Below are 25736 nucleotides of genomic sequence, written 5' to 3' on the forward strand. Positions count from 1 at the left end.
AGGTGTCAAAGCGCCACAGAGCGTGCGCAAATCCTCCCACACACACATGGAGCCAGTTCACTGTGGCTCCTCCATTTCCTCACGTTCAATATGTACAGAACCCCTGTTGGAGTCTGTGGCTCTGCACACTGTGATAGATACAGTAGTTAGCTGGACGTTTTGTTTTATGCATTATTTCTGTGTACGTTGATCAAATAACCCCTAATAAAGTCACGTCAGTAAGAATTGTGAGTAAGAAACGCTGTGCCTTATAGTTGGTCTCTCTCTGTGTGTCCATCCTGTCCACAGGTAACATCCTGGGGGTGATCAGGGACCACCAAAGGCTGGTGTACACCTTCAGACTGATGCGCAGGGCCGGCTTTATCAACGAGTTTGTGTCCATCTCCACCAACCTGACCGACCGTTGTCTACATCTCCTCAGACGGGGGACGCCTCTGCAGGTAGGGGACACCAGCGAGGACATGACACCCATCCACTGTCTATGCACGGAGTAAAGTTATGACTCAGCCTGGGTTCTGCACCCAAAACGGTTTCAACAGATGTTTTAAAGCTAGTTCACTCCTTCATCTCGCACTAGCACCCCCCTTCAACTAATTAAAAAAAACTCTTGCTCTTTTTTCAACTGGTGCTTTTGCTCCTGGCAGACCAGACCGTACATCATTGTGAAGAAAGGACAGCCGATGGTCAAAAACAAACACATCAAGGGATACAGGTGGGTTCCATTTCATCAGCTGGGTTCCATTTCATCAGCTCATACAGCTAACGTTATTCAATACAAAGAAACTACCGCCAATGAATTTAGCTGGGATTTTAAGCTCAGCCAAGTGTACTTTTTAGGGGGGCAAAATGTTTACATTAGTGGTGGAGGTTGTGGATTTTTTAAATGCTCGTGTGTTTATCTTTTATTTTGTTGCTGTCAGGGACACTACACACTTAGAGATTGAGCCTTTCACACTACTAGGGGTCTGTGCTGGCTTGATCCCCTACCCCCATCACAACCAGTCCCTCAGGAATACATACCAGTGTGCTATGGGCAAGCAGGTCATGGGTGAGACACCTCTCCAGTCCTCTGCTACTGTCTGTAAAGAGTGGCTGTTTTAAGCTGCACCTTTGAAGATCACGCATCAGTACTCATCAAACATCCTCCACAGGAGCAACGTGTACTGCTGTGAACACACACACACACACATTTATTGTCAGAATGCATTTTGTGTGTGTGTGATGGAGTGTTTGTGTGTGTGTGTCAGTGTGTGTATGCGCATGGACATCAAACATGGGGTGCTTGCGTAGGCCCTCCTTTGTGCCCTGTGTGTGCGGAGGCCCTTTCCCTGCCAGTCACCAAGAGTGTCATTAGCAATTCATTGTGTCTGCTGTTCGCTGTGCTCAGGGGGTCAGTGTGCTCAGCTGCGAGGGAGAGACCAGAGTGCACACCCAGGAGCTCCCTGGTAACCAAAACTTCTCCAAACGACACCACTAACATTCGCAAACGCCCAGTCACCCCCATCCCCCTCCCTGTCTCCATCCAACCCCTCCTTCTCCCTTCCCCCATCTTTACACAAAAACACTGCGAGTGGAACTATATTTGGCCCAATATCCTCTGCCGTGTCTGTTTTGTGTGGCCAGGCCTATACATGTGCAAATGTGGCTGTATGGGCGGGGGCCTATTATCACAGGGCTCTGTTGCTTGTAGCCTGATTGTGAAGTAATAGCATCTGACAAATGTCAAGGCCTCCAGGGAGGGCAGCCATTATGCCATAACCTGCCCTGCCCAGCTCCTCTCCCCTGCCTGTAGCACAGAGCTGGCCCTGTTGGCCCTGGCTCAACCCCAACCCATGGAGAAGCAGGATTAAAACAACTCAGCCACCCTAGGATATTCTCTGAGACACTGCTTGGTTAAGTGGCTCAAGCATTGACATTGAGAAAAGTTTCTTGGTGAAAATGTGTTATTATTTTTGCTTTGTCTTTGCTCTGAACTGAATGAGTTTTTAAAGATTTCTCAGACAATTGATTAATCAAATACTTTGGAAAGTTTTAAAGACTTGAATAGGTATGTCCATTCTAATTTTATTTCTATGGTTGCTCCTGTCAGATATGATTGGCTACAACCAGAGGAAGCGTATAGACACTCTGATGTACCTGCTGGGTTACCCCCAGAAGCCCATGGTGAAGACTAGGACCATAGAGCTGATAGACTTTGAGAAGCTGCCTGCAGGACAGTGGCTGTGATGAGCTACAGCGGCTATGACATAGAGGATGCTCTGATCCTCAACAAGGCCTCTCTAGACAGAGGTGAGTTACTGATCTACGTTAATTTATGTCTATGGGCTGAGCAGGCAAATTGTATTGTATTCTGCAGGGGTTAAAGTCACAATTCTGTTTGTACATTTGTTTACATGGATATGCTTCTTAGTAAAAGCGATTACACTTCGTTATTATCATGTCATTTAATTATTATTATTCTGTTTATTACTTATTAATCAACACATTAAGAAATGCCAGTTTGGAGAGGATCTGTCTGTTTGTATTGACCCAACATTAACTGAGTAAAAATGAAGATATGCCTACCTTGTCTTTATCTGTTGGCTTTTCTGCATATCATTTATTTTAATACAGATTCTATTTCGATGCAAAAACCATTCAAACGAAGTCCAATGGGTTTTCTCCCACTTTTCCCGAAATATTTGCATAATGTCACAAATCCTGCTGCGGTCATTTGACCGTTCTTCAAAGAGAGGAAGCCGTAATGAGAGAAATAATGTAGCCTAAGCTACTGAAAATTGGCCTTTTAGAAGATTAAATCATGACAGGAGCGTTTGATTCTTATTAAAGAGATGGAGTCCAGACAGGCTACTTTAGGATGCTTTCTTGATGGACATATAGGCCTACAGAGAGAATCAGCGAACTCACACACGCACACCCCCGTAAAAGCACCTGTCAATCAAAGCCACCAGCATATGTCAGGCACAAGCAAACATTTATCCTTTCCTTAAAGCGTATAAAAAAAACCTAGGCCTACCTTAGGCTTTCCGAAAGTAAGCTATAAGATAATCAATTGACAAGGAAAGTATGAAAGGGACCGCTATGCTATAGTGTGAAGATGAAATTGACAATCATTAAAATAGAAACAAATACATAGCCTATTTATCAGCAACGCTGATTATCGATGGGGGAGAGTGTAGGAAATATTTTTCAAATACTGTGACGAACTATTATAATTTGAATGGGATGTTAAAAAAAAACGGACTTTGTTGACTTACTGTGTGAGGTGAAGAAAAAATGCAGAAGAAGCCCAGCTGGGCACTTTCCCACATTTGCGAGAAACAGGCCAGGTACTTCTATATGTGCTCAGGCACGCGCGCTCTGTCAACATTAACAGGACAGAGAAACCATTGCTCACATGGAGGGTGTAAATGATGGTATGAAACAATTTTCTTAGTGAAGTGCCATAGTCTATAGCGCTCTACACCCCCGCACATCATCAGTTGGAAAGGGGAGGAGATGTAGAACGTTTAATGGACAGACTTAGTTAGCAAAACAATTCCTTATAATCATTAGTAAACACTCCCGCTAATAGGTGAAGTTTATCGACATGAAAACAAAGTAAAACAAAACAAAAAATCAAGCCTAAAATGAATAAAGACAGTTATTTTATTTTCATGACTGTCTTCATCCATAACCGTCAGCTACACGGTTATTCAATTACCATCACAGCCCTAATCACCGACTTCTGAACATAATCACTGATTTCATTTTAGTGCTCTTGTTACTCTACTGAAATACAAAGAGTTCACTCTTCTGGTTCACTTTTTAGTGGCAGTCTAAAGCCATCAGACTGATACTTATTTGCGATACTGAACTCTGTCCCTCTTCTTCCATTCATTCCTCCCCAGGGTTCGGAAGGTGCCTGGTCTACAAGAACGTCAAGTGCACGTTGAGGCGCTACACCAATCAGACCTTTGACAAGGTGATTTGTCCCATGCTGGACGCAGCTACACTCAAGCCCATCTGGAGGCACAGTATCCTAGACGCTGACGGCATCTGCTGCCCAGGTGAGTAACACCCTCCAGCAGGATTTTTGGAAAGGGAACCAACAAGCTCTATTACTAGAACCTCACTGTCACCCATTTTATTGTTACAACCTGTTGGTTATATCCATCGCCATATAGAAATGTGTTGAAGGATGTATTTATTTTATGCGTGTAATATATCTGAGATTTGACATTCATACATACAGAATTAGCAAATATGGAAATCATGTGAGAGATGCATAAGTAATTGTGTGTGTTTGTGTGTCCCAGGTGAGAAGGTGGAGAACAAGCAGGTGCTGGTGAACAAGTCCATGCCCACCGTCACCCAGACACCACTGGAGGGCAGTGCCCAGCCAGGACAGCCCCAGTACAGAGACGTGCCCGTCAGGTGGGTGTGCCAGCCTCCTCCCCTCACCACTCATACACCCCTGCCTGCCCCCAAACACCACTCTCAAGTAGCAAAACCCCAAAATCCCTGAACTATTAATATAACGTTTGTTCCTCATCTACTATCTCTTCTGACCTTTGAGCAAAATACTTAGTTTCCACCATATCGCAGCAAACAACCAAGTCCTTTCAGGTCTTTTTCGCTTATTCAGCCTTGTCAGATCAGGTTAGCTGATGCCTGTGCTTCACTCTCCTCCCTACAGTTACAAGGGCTCCACAGACTCCTACATCTAGAAGGTGATGATCTCCAACGCAGACGATGCTTTCCTCATCAAGGTCCTGAGACAGACCAGGAGACCAGAGATAGGAGAGTTCAGCAGTCGGTACTACTGACCCTCCCTGATCTGCCCTCTCAGGACCATATGATACTTATAATCGGGAAAGCAACTGATCTGTTGCAGGCCTGAAGTGTCTGATGTCTGCATGAACTGCAGCGCCTCAGTGCCCCATGTCAACCTTTAGTGACGGGAGAATATACAGATGTAATCACAACACACTGTTTACTAACTGAAATGGGAGATTCCTGTGCAAGACTTTGTGTGTGAGCGTGTGCGCGCATGAGTGTGTGTGTGCACGTGTGCGTTTGTGTGTGTTGAGTCAGGCCCCAGTGTTGCCAGTAGTTCCAGTAAGGGCCTCTCTCCTCGTCTTTTGAGGGGCTCTGCTTTTCAATTAATTGGCTCTTTGTCCTGCGCCAGACTATGTAAATGTCTTACACCCCAGCAGTACACTGCTGCTCCTGGGAAAAGTGTTTACAACCGCCATTGTTTTGCTGCTGCACCTCCCTCTAGAAGTGAGGGTCTGTATGATGTTTTAATCGGAAAGCTAACTGGCGCCATGCATAATTTACTCACTTCATTAAACGGGGTCGCTACTGGGGCTGGCTGGTCAGTATAGTCATGGGACAATGTCCTCTGTCTCTTACAGGAGTGAGGGGTCGCCAAGGGGTTAGGCATAGCAGGAGAGGGGGAATGCTAGAGCTGGGGAAAGGCCCGGGATGGAGCTACAAGTCAACAACCTGATGGTAAGGCTGTACTGTAGCAATGCTGGAGTGTGTTCTAAGGTTGTTCATGTTGGTGTACTGAAGAGTTATCTGGATTTTTTTTCCTGCTGCCATCCAACAGTAACGGACTGTTGTATATACTGTAGGGATGGTATAAGTGTTGCAAATGACTTTGTTTATTGTGAAGCAGGCTATTTATTTGTTATATGTAATACAGAGAATCCACTTTCAAAAAGCAATTCTGTATTAGTTAAAAAAAATTGTTTAGCTGAGTTTTGGCAAATTTATTAAATCCTACGTCTAGCTGTTCATGACTAGTATCATAAGTTATGGTCAGAAGAGCAGAATAAGTAAATGATTTAGCGCATGCGCGCGCGCGCACACACACACACACACACACACACACACACACACACACACACACACACAGCTGCAGGCCAGGGGTGGCGGGCGGGGGTTGGTGTGTGTCGTTGTGAGTGCTGGGGGCCCATTGTCCTTGCCGCCTGTGTGGAGCTGTATAGGGGGTGATGGAGGGCTCTGTACCCTCGCTGTTGTCTTGGCTTTCTCTGCCGATTTCATGCCTCTTTTATCATTCACTTTCACACAAAACAAACAACACAGAGGACGTCTGCTATGGGAACTAGTCTCTCTCTCTCTCTTTATCTTGCCTGCTCCTTCTCTCCATTTTCCCTCTCTCTTTTCATGTCTCTCTCCTTTGCCCTCTGGTCTATTTTTTCCTGTCTGTTGCTCTGCCCTTTTCCCTCCCTCACACTTCTCTCCACTCCTGTTTGTCCCTCCAATATCCTCTCTCTCTCGCTTTCTCTCTGTATAGCCTATTAGACGTTTGCCCTTTCTTGGTTTTCTCTCTTCCTGTCCTCTCCTTCCTGCTGTTGGATGGGGCTCACTCTCGCACAGCAAGGACCTCCTTAGTCCTTAGAAAAGCACTGCTCTTGTTCCCAATCAAAACATTTTACATTTACATTTTAGTCATTTATCAGATGCTCTTATCCAGAGATAGCTAAGAGGGACAACCACATATCTCAGTCATAGTAAGTACGTTTTTCCTCAAAGTAGCTATCAGCAAAGTCAGTGCTAGTAGGGGGGAAAAGTCAAGTGCGAGTAGGGAGGATTATTTAAGATACTCTTTGAAGAGGTAGGGTTTCGGATGTTTTTGGAAGAGGGGCAGGGACACTGCTGTCCTAGCTTCAGGGGAAAGCTGGTTCCACCATTGGGGTGCCAGGACAGAGAAGAGGTTTGACTGGGCTTAGCAGGAGCTGCCCTCTTGTAGGGGTCTATGGCACTAATGCACCACTTAATGTGGCTAACACTAACAGATTTGCCTGAACTTTGCTCATGACTATCTGTAGAACAGTGACGCCAGCAGAGGTGACAACCATAGAAATAGAATGTAGACCTATGGAATACACATTTTTATTTTATGATACCACATTCAGAAATACTGCTACCCATCATCTTACTGGTATATGTCACTGCAGGGAAATGGGTTGAAGGGTAAATCCATTTGAATTCAATCACTTATTGACGGCAACACTTTTGATTTAAACAAAACGTTCCATACATGTTTGCCCATGGAAGAAGTGGTCAGAAAGTCACGTTTTGGACCTGAATGCCAAAACATCCAGGAGATAAAGTGGATTAAAGTTGACCCATTTTGCATACCCCACCCTACCATGAGACATCCATGTCTTCATCACTGGAAAAGATAAACGGTTGAGTTTGATACCATTTAAAAGGGTTGTCAAACTATTTGATAATTTATTGAAAAAAAGGTTTTTAATAGATTTTTTTTTTTTTTTAAACCTTTAACATCAGTTATCTAAAATTGCGTCTGTTGTAGCTTAGATTTTACATCATCTGAGTTTTTTGTGTTGTGCCCGCAATCGGTTGAGACACAACATGCTCCACAGGGTGGGTGTCATTTCAATCATAGAAATATAATTCACAGAATGGATCTATCCCTTCAGACCACTACAATGTAGCGGGTACACCATTGAAATTAAAATTTAATTGAGAAAAATGTACTTCTAATTACTACCACAAAGATGGCCGCCGGGCCCACCCACCGTTGAATATCAACTTAAATGGTCATGTCTAGTTTATTATCTATATTTCTATGATTTCAATAGGTTTCCTATGGAGGATTGACATTATTATTTAAAATAGATATTCCCATTCAAGTCAACATTCTCTGGTGGCTGGACCGCTAACCATCTTTGTGGTACCGTTTGAAAGTTAACATTTCAATTTGATTCCCATTTTAGTACATTTATCAGACATAACATGACACCCACCTTGTATTCAAGAGCATGTTGTGTATCAACCGATGGCGGGCACAACACAAAAACCTCAGATTATGTAAAATAGGATATAATTTGGTGGGGGGGGGGGGAGTTTACGCATTTTTAGATAATTGCTATTTAAGGTAAAATGTTTTTTGTTTTGTTTAAATTATAAAATAGTTTGACCACCTTGTAAGCTTTTTAAATGATATCAATCTCAACCGTTTGATCTTTTCCAGTGATGGTATGGTGGGGTATGCAAAATAGGTCAACTTTGACCACCCTTTACCTCTTGAATGTTTTGTCATTCAGGTCCAAAAAGTTACTTTTTGAGCACTTCTACTATGGACAAATATGAATGGAAGGTTTTGTTCAAATCAAAAAGGGGTGCTGTCAAAAAGTGATTGAATTCAAATGGATTTACCCTGAAGGCATTTTATGTCAAATTATAACTATTTTGTTATCCTCACATATAGTATACACAAAACTACAGGAAAATTTGTTTGGGTGATGTTAGGCACAGCGTATTTAGGGTTGATCATTTAGCATTCCCAATCTAGTGACCAACAGGTCCTACAGTTCCAGTGTATTGTTAGACAGAATTTTCCCACATGCACTGATTTGATTTCCCCTCTCGAGTTGAGTTGATCCCCCTCCACTTCCTCTCTGGGCTGGACTGACTGAAAGTCATGTGTGTGTAATCCTGGTCTCACTGTCAGGCTAAGCACCTCTCTCCACTTCCTGCTCCCTTTCTTTTAACTTCTCTCGCTCTCTTTTTTCATTTGCAAATGGGCCTACAATCTGTTTGCAATAGCCAGGGATGGAAGAGTGCCTCGGCCCCTAGGCAAACATTTGCGCTCACACTTAAGGCCTCCAGTCCCAGGCAGCTACCGGAGGCACGGGGCCCTTGCCTTTCACATCATGTGAATCTAAAGAGGGCCCCACCAGACCACAGCAGCATGGCAGTGTGTGTATGCTGCACTGGGGGTAACTGTTAGTGTGGGACGTGCAAGGGTCACGGTTTCCTTCAGTTAGTGTTTTTAGCATGCTCCACCAGAAGCAGCAAACTGAGGCAGAAATCAAATCCTCAAGCCACTATCAATTGATAACGCTTCAGAGATGTGCATAGAAACTCTTGAAATAAACTTGGAATGTTTAAAGACACTTCAGCATCGCATGCTTCACTCACTCGCAGCTGTAGCATGCCTCATTGATTACAGTGGGTCCTTTTAATCTCCATGTCCAGTATATAATTTGTACCTGCACTTGGGCCTCTTTAACTCTATCTCCCTCTCTGTGGTGTATGACAGGTGTGTTTGTGTGTGGCCTGATCGTTCCTCAGGAGGACATGCCTTTCTATGACTCGGGCATATGCCCTGACATCATCATGAACCTTCACGGCTACCCCTCCAGAATGACGATACGGTACCTCCACACAATTCAACATGACCTATTCTTTGCTTTGGGGGGTACAAAGTCACACTCAAGGGAACTGGTAGCTAGCAGATTGTAACAGGCTAATGTGGACGAAGATAGTATCGGCAAGTTAAGGTTGGACTAAAATTCTCTGTGCTACGCCAAACAGTACCTATCCTGTAACGGCTAATGGAGCGTCACATTAGCCCATTATATAATCTGCTAGCTAGAGAACTGGATGTGGAAGATCAGACTTATCAAAGTATCCCAAGTTTCACATGGCTTCTTCTAACTCATGAGGAAAATGAATTAACTTTTGTTTTGTTAAGATTCGATACAGTTTGAAACCTAGCCCCTGAACCACTTATAGAGAAAATGAATCAACTTTTGTTTTGTTTCGAGTTGATAGTTTGATACCTAGCCCCCAAATCCTTCGATAATTCTCACTCACTTTCTCCGCTTTGCTCTCTCTGATATCCAACAGAAGCAGAAGCCCAACAAGACTGCTGTGTTGACCCTCACTCTTCACAGGTTTCAATTGGCCCTTCTGAGACAAAGCGCTCATTATCCCCCCTACTCCATTGGCTGGGTTATCATGGGCCTCCAGAACACACGTCCATTGACAACACTAAGCAGTCAATGTTATTGTTCACTAACAGATATCTGTTGCTGTGGAAACCGCTGTTAAGGAAGTCACTAGCTTAGTAGCTACTGGAATTAAGACATTTTTTGTTTTCTGAGTTTAGAATAGAATAGAAAACTAGATTTTACAATGGACCTAAAAACGCTGAATGATACACGATGAAACCTTTGTCATATGTTGCAAAGGTATTTATTTTATATAAAGGTGTGGACTGTTCACCAGCATTAACAACGTCCCAGCCATTGATCTGTCAGTGTACTTACGGTCTCTGTTACAAATACATTGTTTTAGATACAGTTACATTTAATCCGTCTTTTTGACAGTGGTTCCTTATCATTGGCTAGCGTTGTCTGAGGTTGTCATGGACAGGACACAGCAATGTTTGGCAAGAGAGGATGATCATGTGTGCTAAAGTCAGAGGTTAGAGGTCAGAGCTCTTCCTTCCTGTGACCTTAGTGGTGGCTACTGCTTTTCAGTGGAATGGTCTGGAGTAGGGGGTGCACTGTACACTACCCTCAACAGCAACACTCATGCTGAGTTTTTGTTTCTCTCTGGTACTTAATTGATCAATCAATGATATTGATTAGCTAGAGAATGCACACACTGGTTAGCCTGTTCTAAATGTTTCTCATTTAAAATACAAGGACATAAACCACTGAATCAGTAGGCCTGTTCAGATCAAATCAAATTGTATTTGCCACATGCGCCGAATACAACCTTACAGTGAAATGCTTACTTACAAACCCTTAACCAACAATGCAGTATTAAGAAAATAATAAAAAATAGATAACAAAAAAATAACAAATAACAAATAACTAAAGAGTAGCAGTAAAATAACAGTAGCGAGGCTATATACAGGGGGTACCGGTACAGAGTCAATGTGCGGGGGCACAGTTTAGTCGAGGTAATTGAGGTAATATGTACATGTGGGTAGAGTTAAAGTGACTATGCATAAATAATAAACAGAGTAGCAGCAGCGTAAAAGAGGGGGTGGGGGTGGGGACAATGATTAGCTGTTCAGAAGTCTAATGGCTTGGGGGTAGAAGCTGTTAAGCCTTTTGGACCTAGACTTGGCGCTCCGGTACCCCTTGCCGTGCGGTAGCAGAGAGAACAGTCTATGACTAGGGTGGCTGGAGTCTTTGACAATTTTTAGGGCCTTCCTCTGCCACCGTCTGGTATAGAGGTTCTGGATGGCAGGAAGCTTGGCCCCAGTGATGTACTGGGCCGTACGCACTACCCTCTGTAGTGCCTTGCGGTCGGAGACCGAGCAGTTGCCATACCAGGCGGTGATGCAACCAGTCAGGATGCTCTCGATGGTGCAGCTGTAGAACTCTTTGAGGATCTGAGAACCCATGCCAAATCTTTTCAGTCTCCTGAGGGGGAATAGGCTTTGTCGTGCCCTCTTCACGACTGTCTTGGTGTGTTTGGACCATGATAGTTTGTTGGTGATGTGGACACCAAGGAACTTGAAGCTCTCAACCTGTTCCACTACAGCCCCGTCGATGAGAATGGGGGCGTGCTCAGTCCTCTTTTTTTTCCTGTAGTCCACAATCATCTCCTTTGTCTTGATCACGTTGAGGGAGAGGTTGTTATCCTGGCACCACACGGCCAGGTCTCTGACCTCCTCCCTATAGGCTGTCTCATCGTTGTCGGTGATCAGGCCTACCACTGTTGTGTCGTTGGCAAACTTAATGATGGTGTTGGAGTCATGCCTGGCCATGCAGTCATGGGTGAACAGGGAGTACAGGAGGGGACTGAGTACGTACCCATGAGGGACCCCCGTGTTGAGGATCAGCGTGGCAGATGTGCTGTTACCTACCCTTACCACCTGGGGGCGGCCCATCAGGAAGTCCAGGATCCAGTTGCAGAGGGAGGTGTTTAGTTCCAGGGTCCTTAGCTTAGTGATGAGCTTTTAGGGCACTATGGTGTTGAACGCTGAGCTGTAGTCAATGAATAGCATTCTCACGTATGTGTTCCTCTTGTCCAGGTGGGAAAGGGCAGTGTGGAGTGCAATAGAGATTGCATCATCTGTGGATCTGTTGGGGCGGTATGCAAATTGGAGTGGGTCTAGGGTTTCTGGGATAATGGTGTTGATGTGAGCCATGACCAGCCTTTCAAAGCACTTCATGGCTACAGACGTGAGTGCTATGGGTCGGTAGTCATTTAGGCAGGTTATCTTAGTGTTCTTGGGCACAGGGACTATGGTGGTCTGCTTGAAACATGTTGGTATTACAGACTCAGTCAGGCACATGTTGAAAATGTCAGGTGAAGACACTTGCCAGTTGGTCAGCGCATGCTCGGAGTACACGTCCTGGTAATCCGTCTGGCCCTGTGGCCTTGTGAATGTTGACCTGCTTAAAAGTCTTACTCACATCGGCTACGGAGAGCGTGATCACATAGTCTTCCGGAACATCTGATGCTCTCATGCATGCTTCAGTGTTGCTTGCCTCGAAGCAAGCATAGAAGTGATTTAGCTCCTCTGGTAGGCTTGTGTCACTGGGCAGCTCGCGGCTGTGCTTCCCTTTGTAGTCTGTAATAGTTTTCAAGCCCTGCCACATCCAACGAGCGTCAGAGCCAGTATAGTACGATTCAATCTTAGTCCTGTATTGACTCTTTGCCTGTTTGATGGTTCGTCGGAGGGCATAGCAGGATTTCCCCCCTACTCCATTGGCTGGGTTATCATGGGCCTCCAGAACGGACAACAAGCAATGGCTATAGTATATCAGAAAATGATACAGGGTTCACATAAGGTGCTTAAAGTACTTGAATTTGACACTCTGAAATTCAAGTACTGGAATACCTTGAAAATCAGACATTTTCTCAAGTTGGTACTTGAAAAGTATTTGAATTAAAATGAGAAGAACAGAAAATTATCAAATATGTTAATATGAAAAATATTAGAAATGTATTGGTCTTGCGAATTAATTTCCAGACAGACTACTGAGTTTTATTTCTTCACGTGTTTCGCGCTCTGGTTGCCAGGCGAGCTCGCTCATTCAAACCACCCCAGACAGCCCACGGAGGGGTGCTCTAGAGACTGAGGCCTGCGTCTGGGGAAGATGGAGCGCGACTGTCTGATTGGCTACGGGGCCAGCATGCTGCTGCTGGACGCCTCATGATCTCCAGTGACTCCTTCAAGGTGGACGTGTGTGGCCTGCTGGCATACTCTTGGTGGTGAGTGTCCTTTTTGGTCCATCTGTAATACCGGAGAATAGTAGTTAGAATCAAAGTTGATACCAAAGGTTCGGTTTCCTTGTATTGCAGCTGCAGATTCTATTGTGCTTACAACCAATAAAGTATTTGATGTGTGTGTGTCTGCTCTGAATGTGATTAGCATAACCAGTTGACTTAAAGGGATACTTTGGGATTTTGGCAATGAGGCTGTTTATCTACTTCCCCAGAGACAGATGAACTCTTGGATACCATTTGTATGTCTCTGTTGTAAGGGTTGTTTATGCAAAGACCAGTAGACTGAACTAAGCACCTTTTCTATCCTCTGATATACAGTAATATAGAGGCCCCTCACTCCCCTGTCTCTCGCCCTCTCTCTATTCCAGGTGCCACTACTGTAAGTCCTCTTGTCACGTGTCCTCGCTGCGGATCCCCTACGCCTGCAAACTGCTATTCCAGGAGCTGCAGTCCATGAACATCGTCCCCCGCCTTAAACTAGCACGCTACAACGAGTAACCTCATGCCCAGGCTTATCGCTACCACATATAGGGTTTGACTGAGAGGTAAAGCCAGCTGGTGGACGAGACTATAAAAAGGGTGAACTAGAGATGGACTGATGGAGGGTGGAGACCCTCACTCTTCACAGGTTTCAATTGGCCCTTCTGAGACAAAGCGCTCATTATCCCCCCTACTCCATTGGCTGGGTTATCATGGGCCTCCAGAACGGACAACAAGCAATAGCTATAGTATATCAGAAAATGATACAGGGTTCACACAAAGTGCTTAAAGTACTTGAATTTGACACTCTGAAATTCAAGTACTGGAATACCTTGAAAATCAGACATTTTCTCAAGTTGGTACTTGAAAAGTATTTGAATTTAAATGAGAAGAACAGAAAATTATCAAATATGTTAATATGAAAAATATTAGAAATGTATTGGTCTTGCGAATTAATTTCCAGACAGACTACTGGAGTTTTATTTCTTCACGTGTTTCGCGCTCTGGTTGCCAGGCGAGCTCGCTCATTCAAACCACACTGCCACTCAGCCAGGCAGGTACAGAACTCACTGATTAGGAGCCACCAAATGTCACATCGATAGCTAAAAGGTTATTGAGGTTTATGAATGGGATTTGCCAGACCCAACCAGGGATGTACTGGAGGGTAAACGCCGTTTACGCAGCTTTTTATTTCTGAAATAGCGTTTATTCAACCTTTTTATTTGGTTAATTATCGTTTAGCCACTTATTGCGTTCATCAATGCTCAGAAGGCTTCTTGATCGGAGTTCTAATCACGCCTACCTCTGCGAACGAGTGGAATCATGAATGATTCATGTATGCTCGTTATGTTCGTCTGCTACCCCCGGATTTGCCTTTGTTAGCAGTGCATTCATTCACCACTCTGTCCAATGGGAAACTCTGCCCACGACATAGGCCGAGAAGTGAAACGAACTACCTCAGCCCAGACCTACAGTGGCAAGTAGCAGAGCGACACCGCTGACAGTGGGAATTATTTTAACATCCCTCGACTTCCCCCCTGGCAAATAGTCGCTGATATTTCAGTCAGATGTCTAGCTAGCTAAGTAGCTCAAGGGCTCTGGCTATTAGCCAGGTAGCTAGCTATAACTAGCTGGCTAGAAGGATGAAGTTAGAAGCTAACGTTGAACGGAGCCTAACCTCAGCAGGAGCAGTTGACTGAAATTAAGCTAGCTATAATCAAAAGATGGGCTACTATAAGTTCTCATAACAAAATACCTTTTCTTTATAGAGAGTAGTGAGACAGACAGTGGTGAGTCAGGCTGCAATGAAGGAGGCAAAGGAGATACACAGAGAGCGGAAGCATTGAAGCAAGCAGGGAGAGTACAGTTGTTCTCAAACTTGGGGTCCGGGACTCATGTGGGATCCCCTAAAATTTAAATAGGGTCCCCTGAAAGAGTCTTTAATATTTTCAAACACATTGATAACGTGTTTCTCTTCAAATGGGTATAGAATACAACATTTTAGAGTCAACTAAGGGCCTTTTACACTGTTAGAAGACACTTTCATGTCATTATGTGTTGGGACAGCCTGTGGGACCTAACATTTTGTGAAATGTTAAGACAATTTAAGTATACAGACAATTTAATATTATGTAAACTGAACAAAACTATAAACACAACAATTTCAAAGATTTTACTGAGTTACAGTTCATATAAGGTAATCAGTCAACATCAGTCCTGACTTACCACTCATGTGTGTAGTAAATAAGTAGTGAAACACATAGAATTTGTAAGGTAGTGATGAATAGTAAGTTAGATGGTTTTTTTCACGAGGTTGTGACTATATACTGCCATCTGTTGGCGACTAGAAACAATTGCATGATAGGAACTATTACAAATTGATGGTCTTTGAAAATAAATATTACTACTGGAAAAGGTACTTGAAAGTCCTTGAATTTGATTTGCCACTGTCTGTACGAACCCTGATGATAATGAGTTAAATGCCAAAGCATACAAAAAGCACTTGTTTGCAAAAATAACCAAATGTAGGCTACTGTAAGTGGGATACAGGTATTCCTTTTTTGGTTGGCTTTTGTTAATTTTTTTTAGGGTTAGGGTTAAAGAGTTTTGAATGTATGTTTAGCTACATTTGTGCTTTTCACTCGTTTTCTTGTGTACATAATAAACAACATTATTTAATGTTTTGTTTTTTTTCATTTTTGTTGTGGACCTGAGAACGACTTGTCAAATAGTTGATAAAGACATTGTTGAAAAATACATGAGCAAAACTAATCTGAATGTATATTGGAAATTACATTTTGAAGACTTTGTAATTGCAGGAAGTTATGGACACTAAAATATAGCCAGGATTCATCAACAAAAGCTACAGTAGAAATGAGAATTGGATAATGTCATTTAGCAGTCTTTTCTTACTGATGTTAACAGAACAGTGAAGACAAACCATTTACATTTCAGAGACACAGAATGACCCAACATGTATGGGTAGATGAGTTGGACACTTCACACTGAATACCAGACACCGCTGAGGACGTGTTCAGTGTATGAACGCTAAAGAAAGGTATTGTCCTTCTCTGATTGTGTTACCGCAACACAGTAATACATTGACAGCAGAAAAAAAGGCTATTTTGTGTAATCCTCTTTCCCCTTTCACTCCAAAGCTTTAACACCACCAATACACAGCTCAAAGCATGTCCCCACCCACAAAGCTGAATTGGAGCTCTTTGATTGGACAAAAGCAGCGCACATCAGTAGGACGACGTGGAGGGTAGAGTGGGCTCTTTTGGGGCGGCTGCACCTGTCCTAGCTAATGAGGCTCTAATGAGCCAGTGACGGGCAGGATGGGAAAAGGATGTCTGCCGCATCCTCGTTCCTTTTTTAACTAAAATTAATTAGATCCTCATTTGGGGCCATAGCTTCCCGTGACCCATTCTCTGGGCCCGTTTGATGTGGATGTGTTAGACTGTCCTAGGATGTTCTGACAATGCTGCAGCCTTGTACGAGCTCCTGTAGACACCTTAATTAGGAGTTACTTATTGCTAATGGGTTATTTACGATTCTCTCCTCAGAACAGACTGCTGACCGAGCAGATATTCTCTCAATGACTGTGATTGAATGCAGACTACAAATACATACGTTGATTTCTATAGTAGCCCACTCCTTATACTGTCCTATGGATTACTTGGAGATCTGTAATCCCATCATTATCTGTACATACATAGCGGTTTTGCTTCATATACTATTGTGTTGCAACTCACTTAGTGTCTGGGATCTATATACATTCTGATCTGTATGTCCTGTATAGGTATTTGTACAGTGCATTCGGAAAGTATTCAGACCCCTTGACTTTTTCCACATTTTGTTACGTGACAGACTTATTCTAAAATGGATGAAAATAATAATCCTTATCAATACCCCCAAGCGAAAACAGGGTTACCTTATTTACATAAGTATTCAGACCCTTTGCTATGAGACTCGAAATTGAGCTCAGTTGCATCCTGTTTCCATTGATCATCCTTGAGATGTTTCTACAACTTGATTGGGGTCCACCTGTGGTAAATTCAATTGATTGGACATTATTTGAAAAGGCACACACCTGTCAATATAAGGTCCCACAGTTGACAGTGCATGTCGAAGGAATTGTCCGTAGAGCTCCGAGACAGGATTGTGTTGGCACAGATCTGGGGAAGGGAACCAAAACATGTCTGCAGCATTGAAGGTCCCCAAGAACACAGTGGCCTCTATCATTCTTAAATGGAAGAAGTTTAGAACCACCAAGACTCTTCCTAGAGCTGGCCCCAAGGCCAAACTGAGCAATCGGGGGAGAAGGGCCTTGGTCAGGGAGGTGACCAAGAACCCGATGTATACTCTGACAGAGCTCCTTTGTGGAGATAGAAGAACCTTCCAGAAGGACAACCATCTCTGCAGCACTCCACCAATCAGGCCTTTATGGTAGAGTGGCTAGACGGAAGCCACTCCTCAGTAAAAGGCACATGACAGCCCGCTTGGAGTTTACCAAAATGCACCTAAAGGACTCTCAGACCATGAGAAACAAGATTCTCTGGTCTGATGAAACCAAGATTGAACTCTTTGGCCTGAATGCCAAGCGTCACGTCTGGAGGAAACCTGGCACTATCCCTACGGTGAAGCATAGTGGTGGCAGCATCATGCTGTGGGGATGTTTTTTTTATGTATATTTTTTTATAATTAAATGCATTATTTTCCAATAAAAAAAGAAGACGGAGATACAAACATTGACATTCATTGTAGTGTTGAAATGAGAGCCCAGTAAGCATGTAACTTACGACATGTCCAAAATAAGTGGGTCAAAGTCCCCTGTAGCACATCATAAAGTCTAGAGACTGACCCTTTTGAATGAGGTTTGACAAGGATAAGGCTATCTAATGTAGGATTATTTGGCTTAATGCCATACTGTGGGATGTCTGTCCTTAAGAAATTCCTGATTTGGAGGTATCTGAAAAAATGTGTTGCTGGCATGTTAAACTTACCCTGTAATTGTTTAAATGAAGCTAAATAACCATCAATGGGTAAGTTACTGATTGTTGTGAGCCCCTTCTCCCTCCACTGTGAAAACGCCATATCATCCAATGCAGGGTGGAAAGCATGATTCAGGCAAATTGGGCTGTCAATGTATACAGTGGGTATGTTAAGAAAATACCTAATCTGTTTCCATATCCTACAGTGAGGGAAAAAAGTATTTGATCCCCTGCTGATTCTGTACGTTTGCCCACTGACAAAGAAATGATCAGTCTATAATTTTAATGGTAGGTTTATTTGAACAGTGAGAGACAGAATAACAACAAAAAAATCCAGAAAAACGCATGTCAAAAATGTTATAAATTGATTTGCATTTTAATGAGGGAAATAAGTATTTGACCCCTCTGCTAAACATGACAGATGTTTCTTGTAGTTGGCCACCAGGTTTGCACACATCTCAGGAGGGATTTTGTCCCACTCCTCTTTGCAGATCTTCTCCAAGTCATTAAGGTTTTGAGGCTGACGTTTGGCAACTCGAACCTTCAGCTCCCTCCACAGATTTTCTATGGGATTAAGGTCTGGAGACTGGCTAGGCCACTCCAGGACCTTAATGTGCTTCTTCTTGAGCCACTCCTTTGTTGCCTTGGCCGTGTGTTTTGGGTCATTGTCATGCTGGAATACCCATCCACGACCCATTTTCAATGCCCTGGCTGAGGGAAGGAGGGTCTCACCCAAGATTTGACGGTACACAGCCCCGTCCATCGTCCCTTTGATGCGGTGAAGTTGTCCTGTCCCCTTAGCAGAAAAACACCCCCAAAGCATATTGTTTCCACCTCCCATGTTTGACGGTGGGGATGGTGTTCTTGGGGTCATAGGCAGCATTCCTCCTCCTCCAAACACGGCGAGTTGAGTTGATGCCAAAGAGCTCGATTTTGGTCTCATCTGAACACAACACTTTCACCCAGTTCTCCTCTGAATCATTCAGATGTTCATTGGCAAACTTCAGACGGGCATGTATATGGGCTTTCTTGAGCAGATAGATTGATCATTTCTTTGTCAGTGGGCAAACGTACAAAATCAGCAGGGGATCAAATACTTTTTTCCCTCTGTAAGTGTGACAAATTACTGGGTTAGAGTCATAAGTGGCTTTTTTCGTGGGGATGTATTTCAGTGGCAGGGACTGGGAGACTAGTCAGGATTGAGGGGAAAGATGAACGAAGCAAAGTACAGAGTTCCTTGATGAAAACCTGCTCCAGACCGCTCAGTACCCCCTTCCAACAGGACAACGCAGGAGTGGCTTCGGGACAAGTCTCAATGTCCTTGAGTGGCCCAGCCAGAGCCTGGACATGAACCCGATCTAACATCTCTGGAGAGGCCTGAAAATAGCTGTGCAGCGACACTCCCCATCCAACCTGACAGAGCTTGAGAGGATCTGCAGAGAAGAATGGGAGAAATTCCCCAAATACAGGTGTGCAAAGTTTGTAGCGTCATACCCAAGAAGACTCTAGGCTGTAATCGCTGCCAAAGGTGCTTCAACACATTTGTTTTTTCTAAACCGGTTTTTGTTTTATCATTGTGGAAAAAAAACAATTTAATACATTTAGAATAAGGCTGTAACGTAACAAAGTGTGGAAAAAGTCAAGGGGTCTGAATACTTTCCGAATGCACTGTGTAGTGTTGTGCTGCATGTCAGTCAGTGTCTCATGTATGACCTGTGCTCTCATGGGCACCTCGTCTTCTATCCCAACTGTCCTGGACGCATGGTAAGAGCACCAACACCGACGGTGTCTCCACGCCTGCGCACTGGCAACTCTGAGGAGGAGCAGAGTCTTCCACTGCCATCCACAGTGTGGTGGGGAGTAATTCAGCCATAATCCCCCTTTCTCCTCACTCCCCCTCTCCCCCCTCTCCTGTGGTTCCATTCATATTCTAATCACAGCTTTCCCTTCTCCAGCTCACAGGCACTCCATCAGAGCCCTCCCAACTTCCCCCCTTTGTGGCCAGTGCTCTCCTTCGAGGCACACTAAAATAAGGTTGCCTCAAGGAGAGGGGGAGTAGGGGGGTGAAATGACCCCCCCCCCGTACAAAGTTTGCACTTGTGCCGTTTTAGACTAGGCAACGTTGTGTTTAAAAAATATATAAAGGCATCATAGTAAAGATGGGGTTTTGAAATAAGAAAGTGATCGGAATGTGTGGAAAAAATTTAAGATAGTAGGACTCCCTTTAAGTAGTTTCCTAAAAACCTGCCCCAGTGGTCATGTTGCAGTTCCCATGGCCAATGGAGGAAGACGGACATCAAAAAAGTTCTGAAACGGGCCAACAAGTGTTCGTGGGAGCTGGGACTTTAAATAAGGGGGGGGGGGGGGGGTGTATAAAAACGTATTAAATGCTATAATAGAAGACGGGGAGGCCACAGTGCTAGGATTGCATAGATCTAAGCCTCTTTTTTTTTCTTGGGGAGGGAGCCTTTCTTATTCAAAACAGCCCCACAAAAGACTTCCAGTGAGCCTTGCCACATCCCCATCTGACTTGAGGCCATTCATCAGCCTTCTGAGCCTATCAATGACATGTCCCCATCAGGGCTCCTATAAAATCAGACCCTTTCCCATGAAACATCAGCAAACATTTTGACGGGTCTGGCTTTCCCCCCGCTGGACTTCTGGAGTCTCTACCCCCCCTCTCCCCTCACCCCCACCACCTCCCCTCACCACCAACATCACCCCTCTCTCGGCGGAGCCCAGAGCCTCACCATCTCCTGCCACGGATAGGCAGTGGTCACGGAGACACGGAGCTAGACAAGAGGAACCTACTGAGGAGGGGGAGACGTGCACAGAGCCATTTTCTTGGAGGAGCCAGTGTGCCGTTGATGGGAAGAGGATGCATTGTGGGCTGCTGGAGGAGCCTGATATGGATTCCACAGGTTGGTCCTCCTGTCCTGCAACACTGCAGACTTGCCTTATCAGGATGCATGGGGAACCACTCTGTTGTGGATCACTATAGCCACTGGTCCCCTGGGAATTTGTGACTTTCTCGACAGCCAGTTTAGAGCCATTTGTTAGATTTTAGTTTCTTTAAGATGTCAACAAAAGAGGCATTGTGGTTTTGTGCCATTAATTCATGACAAATATATACCAACAAAAAGCTGGTTTAAGGGATGGTTTGATTATGGAATGACATTAGGACATTTATTTTGTGCCTTAACCTTGATTAAGGAGCAGTAATCAAATTTAAACTATTAGACTACATTCAGCAAATTAAAGCAGGATTCCTAAACGTTTTCAATCTCTTTGGGTAAAAAGTATCTTCCAAGCCTTCGAGGCGCATGTAGCCTGTCATGCACCTGCTTCTTGTAAACAACTTCTGGGGGAAATAAGCGGCCAGTCGCCCGCAGCAGGATAAAGTCGCACGGCATGACGCAAGAAGTAGCCTAAAGTAAATTCGATTTAATATCAAAAACGAAATGTTTATGGTAAATGTATTGTATCGCAAAAGTAACGGAGATCGCCTGCTTCTGAAAAGTGCGCTTTTAAAAATGTTCAGATAAGGCGATTATAGAAACATAGCCATAATATGCAGATGTAGGATATAATTAGTTATAATGAATGTCGCGGCTTTAGCTATGCGTTTTTCTACTTGTGCTCTCAATCTAACGTCATACATAATTTTATTAGGCTATAGGCTCGCGCATTTATTTACTTTACTGAATATTAATCGGGGAGTTTTTCCCACCTGCTGTTTATGGTAATTCACTGTCTGGTGGGGAGTTGGTTAACATGAAAGAGTGTGCCTATAAAATTATCAGAGATCCGTTTAGCCCGTTGATCGAATTTAATCCAATTATTTAGAGCTCTACCTTATCTGTGCTCATGGCAAATGATTCAATTACAACCTAAGGATCAGTGCTACAATGGATAATTATTTTCACCTCAGTGGACTAACTTCATCAATGACTGGGGAAACATTTTAAAGTATCAGCTAGTCTAGTGCACAAGACAATGAAATAAATTACACTTCTGCCTAATAATGTACTGGTATTAATTGTGATAATTGGTCTAATAATAATAATCTATGATGGTGATATTATTATAAATAATGATGATGATGACAATAATGATTATTTTAGTTTATTAATCTGATAATTCCTTTAAACTTGATGGACCTGATGACAGCACGTGTTCTCTGGTCAACTTGTGGATTGTAAACAATGTTAGGTAGCCTAATCATAATGTTCTGTTCTTACAAATAAAAACGAATGCCTGACCTAAGGCTATTGAATAGGAGGGCTTTGCAAAGATCATAGTTGATAAATTAGGCATAGACTACACTTTTGCTTTTATGCATGAGATAAAGCATTCTAGCTTATTTCTTAGGCTATTTATTGTAACAGCGCGTGCCACTCATCAACCAAAAGGTGTCTAATATTCATTTATTCTGATAGTTCAGAGTCTCTAAACTTTTCCATTTCCATGACCAATTCTCTAACCCCTTCTGATGAGATGGAACAGGTTGCCTTGCCAACAGTAAAACCTGGTAACTGCTACTATGGTGATTGTTGTCGTGCGGGAAACAGGATCTACAGGACTACGAGAAATATTAGAAGGGTTTCTGTCCCAAGAAAGGACACCAGTTGAGCTATTTCTAAGTAGAAATTAGAATGGGACAAAGGCTTCTGTGTCACGAGGCTGCTCTAGCAATGAGTGCGGGCTCAATTTGGCAAGTGTGCGCGCTTGTAGTCCCCCCAAGAACAAGGAATGATTCCTGCAGTTGTGGTGAAAACATTTCAAATAGAAGCACAGCTGCGCTAGGCCCCAACAATCGATTGTAGTCGAATTGCTCTGTCACATTAGTGACCAAATGAGTGTGTGTAGGCAGTGATATGCAACTGGTTGTGCACTGTTTAGATATGAGATAGACTGAGTTTATGGCCATTTATTTTGCATTTGGCAAAATGTGTTTTAAAATGAAGTTTTAAAAAGGCCACCTGTTGCAGATGCAGCTTTAGCAAAGTCAACTTTTGATAAACCTATCCAAATTTGATTGTTAGATTTAGATTTATTTAAGTTACTTTTTTTGTGAACCACATCTTAAAATAGGCCCTATATTGATTAGGGCCAATAGAGTAGGCTAACCAAATATTGGACAAATCTGACCACCCAATTGTTGCCACATTTTGATGGGCCATAGCCCAAATGAATAAATAATTAATCCTCATGTGGGCCACAGAAAGAAACCTACAATTGTAAATTCCTGTAGGCTTTTCCCTGATCTGTGGGCCATCTTGCCATTTTCTAGAGAGCTGGATTGAAAGATGCCTCAACGAGAGCGAGAGCAAGCGGTATTCCAGTCACACGTCCCTGGGGAATACGTCCAATGACGAAAGTAAGCAGTGACTGTGTAACGCTATAATGTTGTATTTATTATTCCAACTCATAAAGTAATGGATAAATATCTCTTGAAATAATCTATTGTCATGGGCCTAAATTAAGAGTGCTATTGATTAAACTAAATTGATATTTGCTATAATAAGGTGCGCAATAATAAAATGCGCAAAATATGGCAAAAGTCAGTGCACTTGTAGGATTGGAATTTGTGCAAATAAAGCACACACCTTTATTTACAAAACGTGTCAATAACAGATGTCCCTGATAATCCACTGATTTACATTAATCATAATATTGTTGCAGAGTAAAATAGTTGGATAAAGAGAGAAATTATCACTTTTTTTTTTAGTTTTAGCGTCAACCTTTTAGCCTTGTTCAGTTTAGATTGAATTTTTTATTTTTTATTCACAGCAATTGGTTATTTTTTATTTTCTTTATATTGCTCTGCCTAAGTACTTAATTGAAGAGGTGTGATGGTTGAAAATAGTTGACACATTCATTTTTTGTCTGTGAAAGATGAGGAGAAAGAAAACAACAGGGCATCTAAACCCCATTCAACACCAGCTACCCTACAATGGTAAGTGTTTGTGTATATTCACCTCTTTCCTAACCTGTTTATTATGTTATGTACTTTTTTGTGAAAGTCTGTAACTTGGTCCAACAACATCCAATCAGATTTGCATAATGTTGCATTGTCCTAAAGCTGTAATTCTAGAGATATAATGCTAATTCAATGTCTTCAATGCATGAACTATTCTGCACATTTATTTTTTATTATTTTGGGCATTTGCAATTTAGCTTTTTGTTTGTTGATCAAGTTTACAAGAGCATTCCCCTATTTTGTTCTTATATTGTTTGCAAAAATATGTTTGAGGATTCTCTGTATACAGTCTTCTCATGTAATGGCCTATATCATTGAATCATGTAAAGATGAAGGACATAATTGTAATATATTTTAATGCATTCATAGGACCAGAGACCTGTGTAGTTGCACCTGTTATGTTCAGAAGGGAATAATATGCATTAGACAAAATTAAAACAGGAAGCTGGCTATACAGCGGCTTGCGAAAGTATTCACCCCCCTTGGCATGTTTCCTATTTTGTTGCCTTACAACCTGGAATTAAAATTGATTTTTTGGGGGGTTTGTGTCATTTGATTTACACAACATGTCTACTACTTTGAAGATGCAAAATATTTTTTATTGTGAAACAAACAAGAAATAAGACAAAAAAAACAGAAAACTTGAGCGTGCATAACTATTCAACCCCCCCAAGGTCAATACTTTGTAGAGCCACCTTTTGCAGCAATTACAGCTGCAAGTCTCTTAGGGTATGTCTCTATAAGCTTGGCACATCTAGCCACTGGGCTTTTTGCCCATTCTTCAAGGCAAAACTGCTCCAGCTCCTTCAAGTTGGATGGGTTCCGCTGGTGTACAGCAATCTTGAAGTCATTAATTTTTTAAAACATTTTGAGTCATTTAGTAGACGCTGTTATCCAGAGCAACTTACAATTAGTGAGTGCATACATTTTCATACTGGTCCCCCGTGGGAAACGAACCCACAACCCTGGCATTGCAAGCGCCATGCTCTACCAACTGAGCTACAGGGGACTACACAGATTCATACCACAGATTCTCAATTGGATTGAGGTCTGGGCTTTGACTAGGCCATTCCAAGACATTTAAGTGTTTCCCCTTAAACCACTTGAGTGTTGCTTTAGCAGTATGCTTAGGGTCATTGTCCTGCTGGAAAGTGAACCTCCGTCCCAGTCTCAAATCTCTGGAAGACTGAAACAGGTTTCCCTCAATAATTTCCCTGTATTTAGCACCATCCATCATTCCTTCAATTCTGACCAGTTTCCCATGGTGGTGGCAGCATGATGCTGCCACCACCATGCTTTCACTGTGGGGATGGTGTTTTTGGGGTGATGAGAGGTGTTGGGTTTGCGCCAGACATAGCGTTTTCCTTGATGGCCAGAAAGCTCAATTTTAGTCTCATCTGACCAGAGTACCTTCTTCCATATGTTTGGGGAGTCTCCCACATGGCTTTTGGCGAACACCAAATGTGTTTGCTTATTTTATTCTTCAAGCAATGGCTTTTTTCTGGCCACTCTTCCGTAAAGCCCAGCTCTGTGGAGTGTACGGCTTAAAGTGGTCCTATGGACAGAGACTCCAATCTCCGCTGTGGAGCTTTGTAGCTCCTTCAGGGTTATCTTTGATCTCTTTGTTGCCTCTCTGATTAATGCCCTCCTTGCCTGTGTGAGTTTTGGTGGACGGCCCTCTCTTGGCAGGTTTGTTGTGGTGCCATATTCGTTCAATTTTTTTATAATGGATTTAATGGTGCTCCGTGGGATGTTCA

General features: G+C 43.1%; 1 protein-coding gene and 1 pseudogene across 3 annotated transcripts in view; both read left to right on the top strand.

Moving 5' to 3' along the window:
* Positions 1-13521, top strand: part of LOC311137033 (DNA-directed RNA polymerase III subunit RPC2-like) — a 32027-nt pseudogene extending 18506 nt beyond the window's left edge. Inside the window, exons 11-20 of the transcript in view lie at positions 289-440; positions 650-712; positions 921-1048; positions 2090-2289; positions 3891-4049; positions 4299-4416; positions 4679-4794; positions 9086-9244; positions 12817-13008; positions 13392-13521. The product of the transcript in view is annotated as a DNA-directed RNA polymerase III subunit RPC2-like (transcript). The remainder of the gene's footprint in view (positions 1-288; positions 441-649; positions 713-920; positions 1049-2089; positions 2290-3890; positions 4050-4298; positions 4417-4678; positions 4795-9085; positions 9245-12816; positions 13009-13391) is intronic.
* Positions 13522-20874: 7353 nt separating this feature from the next.
* Positions 20875-25736, top strand: part of LOC311136902 (transcription factor RFX4) — a gene marked incomplete at both ends in the record, with an annotated part of 29679 nt that continues 24817 nt past the window's right edge. The window contains 3 exons of one of the 2 annotated variants that reach the window (XM_084171216.1): positions 20875-20917; positions 23251-23376; positions 23895-23955. In XM_084171216.1, the coding sequence (XP_084027342.1) occupies positions 20875-20917; positions 23251-23376; positions 23895-23955 (230 nt within the window). The remainder of the gene's footprint in view (positions 20918-23250; positions 23377-23894; positions 23956-25736) is intronic. The other variant, XM_084171217.1, reaches the window with a different exon arrangement.

This window comes from Coregonus lavaretus, assembly GCF_964263955.1.
Source record: "Coregonus lavaretus genome assembly, chromosome: 11".
Classification (NCBI taxonomy): Eukaryota; Metazoa; Chordata; class Actinopteri; order Salmoniformes; family Salmonidae; genus Coregonus; species Coregonus lavaretus.